The 13,394-nt window shown below is 37.5% G+C and overlaps 1 protein-coding gene across 1 annotated transcript in view; it reads right to left on the bottom strand.

Annotated features, from left to right (window-relative positions):
* Nucleotides 1-5,306: 5,306 nt before the first annotated feature.
* Nucleotides 5,307-13,394, bottom strand: part of LOC124554971 (hippocampus abundant transcript 1 protein) — a 98,255-nt gene continuing 90,167 nt past the window's right edge. Inside the window, exon 12 of the mRNA XM_047128709.1 lies at nt 5,307-5,415. Within this exon, the coding sequence (XP_046984665.1) occupies nt 5,318-5,415 (98 nt within the window). The 3' untranslated portion in view covers nt 5,307-5,317. The remainder of the gene's footprint in view (nt 5,416-13,394) is intronic.

Consider the following 13,394-nt stretch of genomic DNA (forward strand, 5'->3'; position numbering starts at 1 on the left):
AAGATAGTTTCAGGTAACAAAACACATTTCCAATTTCATTCATGACCACTTAGACAGAGCACTCATTTGCACAATCATAAAATGGCAACACAGTTTCCAATACGACTTGACAGAATCACTGACTATATTGAAGGAAAATACTGTGTGCTTGCTCAAGCATCAACCTGAAGTACACCCTCATTAATTTGCGTCTCACATACTAAAGTTGATACATGCAAAAAGTATTGTATGAAAGCAGATCAGATTATGATTTCAATGTCATTCATTGTCAACACACAATATTATAATAAATTCAGCTTACTCTAGACAGAAAAAGTTTTCATGACATCTTTGTTTTCTAATGCCAGGCACTGACTGGAGTCGAGTTTTACAGCACTCTAATTTCCCTCACTGAACCTGATATTATATATTTATCATTCCCATTCACGACAGAATGCCCCCTATTATTCATCTTGAAATTGTAAAGGCACTGCTTCATCAATGTTTTCCATTATATACTGTTATAAGTGCATATAAGGATTTAAACAAGGAAGCAATTTCACCAACATAAAGTAAATGTTTTAAGGTCCAAAACATAAACAAGTGAAAGTGTGGATAGAGGGAGGGGGAGGGGGGGGGAGGGAGGGAGGGAGGGAGGGAGAGGAGAGGGAGAGAGGGAGAGAGGGAGAGAGGGAGAGAGAGAGAGAGAGAGAGAGAATCACGTATTTCATGTTTGGTAGGTTAACACTGTTCATAGGTATCTGCATTTTACATTCATAAAAATAAAAATAAAATGTAGAATGAAATTTTAACCAATATAAGTTATAAATGAAGAAATTCACAGCCAAATACTAAATACTCATGCAACACTGCTTCGAAATAATTGCTCTGTGACACAATTTTTGGTCAAGTAAAATGACACAGTCCATCACTTTTTACTGCCAGGAAAGTCTTACACTATATTTAATATGTTGTATACTTTGGTTTATGTCATATCTTCACTGTCACATACACTGCAAAACAAATTATGTTCTAAAAATGGCACCCAAGTCAGTATTCTGCTTGAAATTGAGAATAAATCATCAGAAATATGTGATTAACACAAGCCGTAAACATGATAAACAATGGGAAAAATATAACACTAAGCTGCTTTCGAATAATAGTATGTGCCACATACTGTGCTTTATGCACAACGGAAATCCTGCTTTGGGGGAGGGGGGCAATAAGCCATTAATAATTTGTTAGAATTTCATTATCAAGCAGCATAAAAATAAAGTGGATCTAAATGCTTTAGAGTATATCTGGGGGAGACATAAAACAGTACTATGTCAGTCCAGAATGGTTGGGATGTGGTTGTTTGGGGGAAGAGACCAAACAGTGAGGTCATCGGTTGCCTCGGATTAGGGAAGGACAGGGAAGGAAGTCGGTATGCCCTTTCAAAGGAACCATCCCAGCACTTGCCTGGAGCAATTTAGGGAAATCATGGAAAACTTAAATAAGGATGGCTGGACGCAGGATTGAACCGACGTCCTCCCGAATGCGAGTCCCGTGTGCTAACCACTGCACCACCTCGCTCGGTAGTCCAGAATGAGATCAGCAGAACATGTAGTAGAAGTGAGCATGTTTCTGTACTGCAAATAAGATTATTTCCCCCCTTCATTACAACATGATACCAGGTTAACAGTTTCACAAGTGTGATGGAGTTCAGGGAGGAAAACAGGATCACAAATCTAAATATGTCAGCTGATCTACACTTGGTGAAAAGCAGATGTTCAGAACTTTAAGAGACACTTGAATATGGGACACAAATGCTTAAAAAAATTTAAAAAAAATACAGAACTCTCAATTCTTAATACATGTTCTATAAGTACGGAATATGCTCAACATCATTGTCTTCCTACATGCAAATCTGGATATGTGGTAGGAGCATTTAATAACACAATAATATGTGGTCATTTGTGATCATTACTGTAAAACTTTTACAATTATATATTTGTAGAAAAAACGCATGATCAGAAAGGAATCGGCAGAAGAGCACTGAATTAATTGCAATTTGACATACCGATAGAAGTAAATAAGTAAGGTTCCATAACACAGTATCTGCACTGCTGGCATACTATCTGTCTCTTGAGAAGCCATTAAAGACATTCACACAGAGTTGAATAAAATCAATGATACATTATATGCCTTCTTGAACAAATATGGTTATATAGCATTATCCATGTATATCTTGCAACAGTCATTACCAGTGAAGCACCCTGGGAGGTAAGTACTTAATGACTACACACAGTGTTTTTCTGATGTACCACTACAATGTGCTAAAGCACATGGTGGCTTCACGAAATACTGATTGAGTTTCAGCTACATAAATGCACCAGTTTAAATCTTTACATTTTGATATTTCTATTGGAATATCAATTGACTGTTTTGCTTATGATCGCAATTTTAACAAAAATCATATTCAATGAATATGTGCAAAAAGTCAACTGACTGTTATGGTCATTTCTATATCTTGAAAGAAAGGCATAAAAAACTGAAAATGAGACAAAGTAACAGTTACAAAATTTTATATTGATTCAGGTTTAGAATCTTCTATGGGTAGCATTTCCACTGTTTACCAGATGAAACAATGAAAGTTGTCCTTCTAGTTGACATTAAGTAGTATGAGAATTTGCATGCAGAGACCAAAATGTTGGATGGCTAAAATAAAGTGTGTGCACATAACACTGAGACTGATCAGTATTACGTCTCTATAAATTCATCTTTATACAGGATAGTTGCACAACCTCAGCTGTTCAATATAAAATGTCAAATCAAAAGCATCTTCCGTTGTCTATATTTCCAATTTTATTTTATTTTTGCTACCACTTTCAGCATTACACTATGCCATCATCAGGCCCCCTGACCAACATGTAGAAGTATACCATCGATTGTACAATTGAAATACAGGCCAGACAACATGAATTTGGGAGTGGTGATCAAAGGGATCACTTTGTTAAAAAGAATTCTATGGATACCAGTGAGTGTATTATGGCCCCTATTTTGTTTGTACAAGAGGTGGGAATCTTCCTACACATAGTTCAGTGTAACGCCAACACTGATAGTAAAAATAAAATAAAATTGGAAACATAGATGGCTGAAGATATTTTTGGTTCAACATTTCATCAGTATTATGTCACTTTAGTTGCTCACAAACACTGTTTCTTAGAGACTTACAACTGATACACTGTAACAGTAAGTGCTAACACAAAAAAGAAAATTTCAACATATAACACATAAAATGTATTTTCCTTAATATGACATTTTTCTTTCTTCTATTGGTGCTTACTTTTTGTACTTACACTGTATCCATTATATTCCACAACAGAGTCACAATAAAGTGATGGGTGTGCAATAACAGTAGAACCTACCTCTTTTTACATTTTAGGCTACTGCCAACTCCTTGTTTATTTCCAGGTTGCTTATAGGTACAAATAATTAACTTGAATAAAAGTGAAGATGATTTTAGAACAGAGGCCTCCTTGTAAGATATGGCTGACAGAATACAATGTCTAGCAAATTAACACCTTATTATAAATGGATGCCACACTGAAGTGCTATTATGTGCTTCCTCCTAAGTATAATGCTCCTGAACTGTGTCAAGTCTTAGACTGTTGACAAACCTTGCATTACATAATTTTATGCAAACAATGCCTATGACTAATATTTACAACACAAAAAGTAATTAGATGGTTGGTGGAAACACGATGCTAAACAAATGAGCACATCATGCCACATTAAGAAAAATTAGTGCAAAGAAATATTAGGCAGTTATTTATTCCCAGGATGCCAATTTTTATTTCCTTACTGAACAATAAATGCAATCAATACCACAGTGTCTTCATATGTAAAATCGTCTTACAATACGTTTTACTGAAAGCGGTAACGTATAATACAATCAATTATAAAACTAGTAAATCAGTCTCAAAATGATTTGTTTCTTATTATACCTGGATTAAAGCCCAATCTGAGATACTAAATGCTCTTTTTCTCCCAGTTTCATTCCATCAAATTCCCATTCTTTTCAAATCACTGCAGCTTTTTAACTACAATTTTACTACATAGACACATCTTGTGATATCGCTCACTACTTTATCATTTTCTTGTACGTACAATGGAAGAGTCCTCTTCTAACACAACAAATAAGATAAATATATTGCAGTAAGTACAATAACAGCTTTGGTGGTAGTATTATCGCAAACTAAACTCATCTAATTTAGGGACATCCACCTACACATCACCACTCTCATATCATTTAAATACTGAATGACTATTAGCATTTACTGTTGTGCACACTTGTCTGACATTTCTTTCATACCTGAAACAAACACACCAAACTATTAACAGTATTTAAATGGTGTATATAGAACCTGCCACCTGAACTGCACATTATATCTGTTCTGTGGGTTGCAATCAGTAACTTCAGTTCTCCTCTCCAGAGGGAAAATGAGGAGGTAAGTACTTTCACAGTAACAACAGGTTCAGACAGACCGTAAATAACATTATTTTTTTTTAAATTGGACTCAAGCCAACAACAACAGTAATAACAACATCCACAACAACAACAACTTCAACAACAACAACAACAAACAAAGAAAAAGAAGTACAGGGATCATTAAAACCACTCTGAATTTCTGCTCAAACATCATTTTGTACTACACAATACTGTGCTCAGAACATATTACATACAATATCATCCATTTTTACTTTCTGTGCAAGTCCCAACACAAAACCTGAAATTTTCACTTTTTTGTGGAACATTACACCTAACTTCAGTATGTACACCACAGTAGAAATAGTTTCATGCACACCAGCTACTTTGTTTAATACACATTAAAAAACACTTTGGTGCAAAGACCACATGACTCCACTTGAATCAAAGTGATTTGACTTTCTTCAATAGGCAGGAAAATTTCTCATGTATTGTATAGAGAGCCAATCGGTCAGTCCAATTCACTCAGAGTCAACCACAGAATTCACGTAACAACTTTGTTGTAAGTAGACTCACCATGTCAGGGCTAATAAACAGTTCTTGAAAGTTTTCTTACAACAGTTATTTGCCATAAAACATTTCCTTGGTATAATGAACACAATATGTATTCATTATTTTTACACAAACAAGACATAAAAGAATTACAATTAACATGTAGTGTAGTATTCAATACGAATACTGTACACAGGATAGTGATACAACAAAATTTTATGTGTTTGGAAACAGACAAACAATTTATCTTCTGTAAAATCAAAGAAACAGTACTAGTCCTTGCACCAAAGCCATCATCTTTTTCTTTCACTTATGCTACAGGATGGCAGAATTGTCAACAAGTGGTGACAGAGGACTCACTCCATCGTGCTTTTTGCTACGCTCTACTTCATAATGCACCTCCATTGAGAGACCTGGAAAAAAATTAAATTTTGTCATTATATCCAAAAAGTAGAAACCCGAAGGTTGATATGGTAATAATGATTAACTTCTGTGTTTTAAATATGAGTGCTTTTTTAAAAATAGGAGTAACGTAGGGTCTACATCTTCTACTGCTTCTATTCAGTGTAGCCCCTTGTAAAATAAACCAAATGAAAGGGCACACACATGAACTTAAGAACAGTGTCTGCAATGTTACAGACTATGATGGCAGTACTAAACACTATGATGAAAAATTTTTCTTTATTAAAGGAATTACTGGAATAAAGAGTCAATAAAAGTATTATATTATTACTTGCAACTGTGAATTCAAACTACTGCAATTCACAGGGAGTTATACAAAATATAAGACCATTTATTGTATACTATGCTGTAAATGAGTAAAGGGCTCTCAATAACAACACTGTAAGACCTATATAAAGCACAGATTGACAGTGATTCCTAGATTACAGACACAAATTTACAGCTGTTTTCAGTAAGAACTGTCTGTCACAGTGATTCCATCACTGAAATGAGATGAAACAATAAATATGGTACAGGAACTTGGACTTCTGAATAAACAAATCCCTATTTCCAAAGTATTAAATGGTGAAACTGAAGATTTTGCTGCTGCTAGACTAAAAGAAATTTCCATTGCCATACCAACACAACTATCATATTTCTTCTGTACTACTGTTTGTGGTGTAGTTAATAGGAGTGTTGGCACCAGCTATCAAGACCACAAAGATGATCCTTGCTATTGGAACATCGCTGGCCACACCAGTGAGAATGAAGTAGCAAGAAACATCTACGTAAGTTCTCTGCACCACTGATGGCAGCCTGTCTCAAAATATGCCAACACATGGACACGAGGGCAGTTCTATGCCAGGCTAAGTTCCAGTCAACACCTAGTCCATGGCAAGTAGCAAGAAGAGTACTGTGTCCGGCAACAACAGAGTTAGAGGCAACCAATTAGACTCTTCAATCTGCAAGTACTTGTATATGTTTGTGGACTTTATCCTTGAACAGTGATACGACAAAGGGTTTCCATTTGTGACAACCAGTTACTACACAGCCCACAACCAAATGTTCATTCTTGCCACTCTACCCAATATGATGTAGTCACATTTCCTTTGAATTATTTTTTATGAATATGGGATTATTCACCAATGAAACTGCTGCCTGCTTCACAGATCGTTTGATAAACATTCTCTTGAAAAGTTTTCTCCTCAAAATTATTTTCTTTCATAGTGTGTCAGTAACATTATCTTGCAGAAAGGTAAAGAATGAACAACAGTATATCCAATAATTTTCTAAATGTGTGAAAGCCATTTAGCCCATCACTGACACTAAAGACCAAACTGCAGAGGTAATTGGTCCCTAGGCTTACACACTACTTAAATTAACATATGCTAAGAACAACACACACACACACACACACACACACACACACACACACACACACACACACCCCGAGGGAGGACTCGAACCTCCAGCGGGAGGGGCCACGCAATCCGTGACATGGCACCTCAAACTGTGTGGCCACTCCACGTTGCAAGACAAATTCCAACGACATTGCTAGAACAGAATGATGAAAATCTGCTGATTTAAAATGAGAAATGAATGAAGTAAACTCTTTAACTGCAATTTCACAGAAATTTTATCTAGAAAAATCAGAACAAAACATCAATTCTAAAATTACTACCACAAAGAAAGATTGTAAAGAGAATAAGTTAGATACTGAGGAAAGAATAATATAAAAAGGACAATGACATCTGAGGTAGCTACCTTAAGAAAGCGCCTGATTAGTGAGAGAATATCAATATCTTTAAGCTAAATTTGCACAACCTGAATCTTCTTGAGAAGTATGAAGAACTACTAAAATATCTCTTGATGTAGGTACTGTTCAACCCGAGTGTAGCGAATTGTGAAAAACTGAAATGGAAGCTCTAGTACTTACATCGTTTAATGAGTTGTCAAATGATTTGCATGCAGAAGTAAATAATATTGATCAAAAAGAAGACCCCCTACTGCAAGCTATGACAGTGAATAAAGAGCAGCAAGGAATTTGGTTTCAAAAGCTGAAATCCAAAGTGATTTACAAATCTTGCAAGTGTCTTACACGGAGAATGGCTGTAAGGTTGTCAGCAAAAATATTAGAACAAGAATTGATAATATCCCTGATGCGTGCACAAAAGATGATGGAATATTCAATCCACTGGGAAAACTTCAAGAAACAAAAGTATGGAAATTATTTGTCATTGGGACTACATCTGAAAACAGAGCTTACAGGACATGGAAAAAGTTCTCCTCCAACTAACTTGGCACAAAGACAGATAGCAGGTAGCTACTACCTGGTGCAAGTCTTTCGGTTTGACGCCACTTTGACGACTTGCGCGTCAATGGGGATGAAATGACGATGATTAGGACAACACAACACCCAGTCCCTGAGCGGAGAAAAATCTCCGACCCAGCCGGGAATCGAACCCGGGCCTTTAGGATTGACATTTTGTCACGCTGACCACTCAGCTATCGGAATGATGAAACCAGACATCATGTACTCTAACAATTGGTCCCCACTCTGGTTGAGTTAGCAAATGTGGTACATGAAATTATACTAGTCAATAACATTAAGCAAATAAGTAACAACATAAAAAATAAGGACTATAGAGGGCAAAATGCCAACACTGTTTAAGAAGGAATGAATGTGGACATTTTTGGCATATTTGGGAATCTTATTAAGCAGGTCAAATTTAGAGTCTCTTGCTACCCAAGAAGTGAAGGTAGACTTTGATGAAGTTTACAAGTAGGAAAGTGGGAGTATTGAGCAGGCTTTCATCACAGAAAAATGTTTAAATAATGAATCATTATTATGCAGGTCCAAATCTGACATTAATTCTAAGTTCAAACTTGTCCAAAAGCAGTGATCACTGACATCACTCAAATAGTGTAATCGATTATTACAAGAAAGATAAAAGCAGTCTTGAAAGAGTATCACATTATTACTGCCATGAGGCCATATGCACAACTGAGGTCCATTCACTCATGCATAGGAATTTTGTAATGAAGGAGCCATTTAATAAGTAAACTGAATGTATGCTTGAATTATGTACTGCAGACAAATTTGCCAGTCTGGATAAAACGCTCCAAACTGATGGCAACAAAGATGTGTGTGCTCATTGTGACTCATGCTTCACTCAAAGCAGATATGTAAAACCCTACTGGCAAAGTAGCCCCTGAAGAATTCATGAATAACGTTGTGTATCCGACTGTTACGTTAGAATCCATTGGAATGAAAGTACAATCTTTGGTAGATGGCAGTACTGGCGTATGTGTACTTTTAATTACAATTATGGAGAGTGTTCTACTTAAGAAGGCACAAGTCATTATGCCTGGTATAAACATCCTCATGATTGGCACTGTTGACACAAGGAGCACTGCAATTAAGCATGAACTGCAGCCCCTGATACACTTAAGTGCTGTAAGAAATGAACAAGATATCATGATCATACTGGGTCCAAGTACAGTAGCCTTAACTGGTACGACTTTTCCAAAAACCATCGAGGAATAGCCAAGTTCCGACATGTACCGTCTCTCATATCTAACAAAGCAAGATCTTTTATTAGCAACTAGGTATTTCAACTACCACGATTAAGGACAAAAATGTCAAGTTTAGCTGATCCATTAAAGGAGAGGACAGGGATATCAGTGAAGAAATTTTGAAGGATATGTTGAATGAATAAAAAAAGTACATTCTGATCAACCAGTGATGGTGAACAGCTTCAAATACAAATCCAGCATTAAAGAACATACTCATTTCTGTCCATTGCCATATCCTATTCCTGTTGTATGGAAGGAGGCATTCGATAAGGAAATTTAATGTCTGCTTGAATGAACTACTGTAGAAAATTCTGCTAGGTATACAATAATTTCCTCTTGGCAATGCATGTGTTTTGTTCTCAATGACTGTAAGTTGAATGAGATTGTAGACAGAGAAAGTTATCACAGGGCACTGAAGAGCTCTTACAGAAGTTCAAACGTGCTGCTTTCCTCAAGTATTCAGCCATATTCAACTATTCCATAAAATTTTGGGTGTGCAGCCACATAAATTCAGCTTCTTCTTATAATATTTCAGCTGAATACCATCCAGCCATCTTCAGAGTGAGCCGAGGTGACTAACGCCCCAGCACTTGCTCCGTCCTTTTAAACTCGAGGACAGAACCACTGTGTATACGCAAGGACGGAGCAAGTATTGGAGCGTTAGTCACCTCGGCTCACTCTGAAGATGGCTGGATGGTATTCAGCCAAAATATTAGAAGAAGAATCTGAATTTATGTGGCTGGACGCCCGAAAATTTATGGAACAGTCTTTATGCCACGAAAACATGAATATGCATATTCGCCTATGTCTATTTTTCACAAGTTATTCTTCATAAGTCAACATCAGACATCAATGAGTATATAATGAAAGTTCTCAATCAAGCGACATTTGACATAGCTGAATTTCAACTTGTGTGAAGCCTCATTCATAGGCCTGAAAATACTGACTAAATGGCTAATGATGAAGAAGACAGAAGAACAAAAAACGAGTCAAAATGAAGGACAAACTGAACAATCTTAGTTTTAATGGAAATTTTAAATCTACACTGCAAATACACAGTGTGTCCCAGGTCTGTTACGACTGTGGCTATGAAAAATAAAACTCATGGATTATGTTTACAAAGTCACTGTTTTCATTTAAAATACTTTCCCCCTGAATCAATACACAGCTCAAATTTTTTTTACAAGTGTTCTGAAACAGTCACTGTAGTCCTTCCTTGGAACTGCATTTAGCAGTACAGCTTTCTTGGATGTCCTTAATTGCACTGCAACAGTGTTCTTACTTGCAAACTTCAATTTTGGGAACAACCAAAAGTAGGCTGTGGTCTAATCTGGTGAATACAGTGGCTGATCCAGGACTGTAATTCATTTGCTGGCCAAAAAATCACATAAAATCATCATTTTGTGGACTGGGGGGTTGTGGAACAGAGAGCACAAACCTGCCTCTCGGTATGTGGGTCAGATTTGACGTATTCTCACCCTCAAACACAAAACTTAAAGCAAAGTTTGATGTTGCCTTGCTGCTCCACTGCCACTGTCTTACAAGTGTCCGACATGAGCTGTTACATTCGTGGCCGTGATGCCTGCTGCAGCATTTTACATTCTACATGACTGTTGTTGAAACTTCAAGGATCACAGTGCCACAACTTACGACAAAATAGCATTGCAGTTTGGAATTTCACTGAAGCTGTCCTTACGGAACTGGGACACACTTTGCATCTATGTATATACAGCAAAGTGCTTTGGTACCTATGCTTCTACAAGTAGAAGCTGCCTGAAAGCCTATCACTCGTAATTTTACAAAAAAAGCCATCCTGATATTCCCCTACATCCCTGTATGTGTTCTTTCTGTTCCCTCTACACTGAACTTCTCAGTAGGTACCAGATTTCAAACATTGGGCACTATGTGGTGCAGGCATGCTGAAGAAGAATGTATGGTATATTTCTTTTGTTGTGGAGATTTTTGGTGCAACATGTTTTTGGCATACAGGTTCAGTTTCATCAACTTAGCTACGTGTTGCTTGCACAATGACAAAACTGTTTGAGAGTTACTTCAAGTGTCTGATGATAGTGAAACTGATTTTTCGGAATATGATCTTGCAGATGACTCAAAGAATGATGTGGATTAAGTTCAAAAAGAAATTTCGGAGAGTTTATGTAAGAAATGTATGAAAATAAATACTAAGTATTTTCATTTGCATTTAAATTTGAAGAACTTTCACTGCATAACTCTGAAGTGATTTTATATTTAAATACAATTTTTTGATGGAGAATCAGAAAAGGAGGACAGATAACTAAACACTTGAGAGGCAAGTGGTATTGTTATTTCTCAAGAAATTACAAGGGAAGAGCACAGAGGACGAAGGACAAATGTCTGGTCTCTGAGGATGGTTGGATGGTGACTGATTGTGTGCCAGAAATTGCTGTATGTTGACAACTCTATGAGAACCTTATGTCACTATCTGCAGTATATAGTTTTAGCCAGTCTGAGGCAGGTACAGCTTGTAATTAAAGGCTCTGAGGTGGAGCCACCCAAAAATATACATTAAAATAAATTTCTAAACAATGCATTACAGAATTTCCATTATCACAATGTATTTCACATATTCCTACATGGATTTAAATAATATCAGTCAACGTTTTTGGAACTGTTTGTATGTAATATCACACAACGTTTTTCAAACAGGTAGTAGCTAGTCTTAAGGCTATGCCTTGAAATCCTGCTTAGCTCAACGTAGCAGAGGTTTGGGGGCGTGGCTTCCTCAGAGTACAGCTCTTATCAGCAACCTGAAGGCTCTTGTGTTTCAGCCTAAGGTTCTCCTACCAACCTGCACACAATTTTGATGTTCCACTGCTTACATCAAAAGGGAATGAACACCACTATTCGAATAAGTTTGCAAAGGTCTTGCCAGAGTGCAATGGAGTACGGTAACAAAGTATCACCATATAGTGAGAGTTTCACATATGATTAGAGGAAAAAGTACATGAAACATACCCCTTGCCGAAATATGTCCCGTCACTTTAGTTTCCTAGCTGGCTGACTGTGGGTAATGTGTTATTGGCAAGTTTATTTTTGTGAGTGTCCTATGTATGAATTTAGTGAGTTTTACTTTCTTGTGAATAACAGCAGCATACCTAAGTTCGAAAACAACACAACATAATTCAGTGTGCAATGTATTAGGTAAAATTGTAGAATGTGGAGTTAGGATGAAACTGAAGGAACTTGGTGCATCCAGACCCGATGTAAACATGCATCAAGAATAAAAACTGTGTAAATCCAAGAAAGGATTTGTTTGTTAGTTTGTTTTGTTTTAGGGCACAAAAACAATTAGGGTCATAAGCACCCATGTCAGAACTGTAGAACACAAAGACAAAGAGAGGAGTTAAAAATGACTACATTTTAATCCAAACTGGCGGAAGAGAAGACAGCTAAAAACATGGATGTGGAAAAAGGTCTATAAAATATGCTACAGAGAAACGGAGGCCATGAACTAAAAATTAAATAGCCTTTGCCGTATTGCTACGATGTAAACACAAACAAGAACGTAAATGGTTAAACAATGGGCATTCCCTGAGGAAATGGTGGACCGTCAAAGGTTAAGCACACTCAGTATAAAGTGGTGGGGGAGCGCCACTCAATAAATGGCAATGGGTAAGAAGACAGTGTCCGATATGCAACCTAGCTAAGGGGGTCATCCAAGCTGCTGGGAGAGGCTTAATAACCCAGAGCTTGTTCCCGTGAAGGGAGGTCCAGTGGTGATGCCAAAGTGATACCACTTACTGACAGACGGCAACATCATCAGAGTGAATGTACGAACTAACGGGCTGAGGTACGAGGACTGCAGCCTCAGCTGCAGCGTCAACGGCCTTGTTTCCTCTCAGACCAACATAACCAGGAACCCATGTAAACATCACAGTGGCTCTATCAAGAGTGAGCAAGTGACAGCTTTCCTGGACCCGTTGCACTAAGGGATGAATGGTGTACAGTGCACAGAGGCTTTGAAGGGCACTGTGACAGTTGGAGCAATGACACAATTGAATATCCTGTGTTGTCGGATGTACTGCATGGCCTGATACAGGGCGCGAAGAGCTCTGCTGTAAATACCGAGCAGCGATGTAGAAGCGTAAGTGTCAATGACAAAGGCACACCCGACACCACGGTCAGTTCGAGAGGCATCAGTGTACACAAAGGTACTATCGCGAAATTCTGTGTGGAGGTTGTTAAACTGAAGGCGACAGAGCGAGGCTGGAGTACTTTCCTTAGGAAGCAAATGAAGGCCAAAATGAACACCGGCTGCCCCACAAAGCCAAGGTGGTGAAGGGTTTACACCCACCAGGAAAGCTGCAGGAACGTGAAGTTAAGCTGCCGGAGCAAG

The sequence above is a fragment of the Schistocerca americana genome, chromosome X (genome assembly GCF_021461395.2).
Source record: "Schistocerca americana isolate TAMUIC-IGC-003095 chromosome X, iqSchAmer2.1, whole genome shotgun sequence".
In the NCBI taxonomy this organism is placed as follows: Eukaryota; Metazoa; Arthropoda; class Insecta; order Orthoptera; family Acrididae; genus Schistocerca; species Schistocerca americana.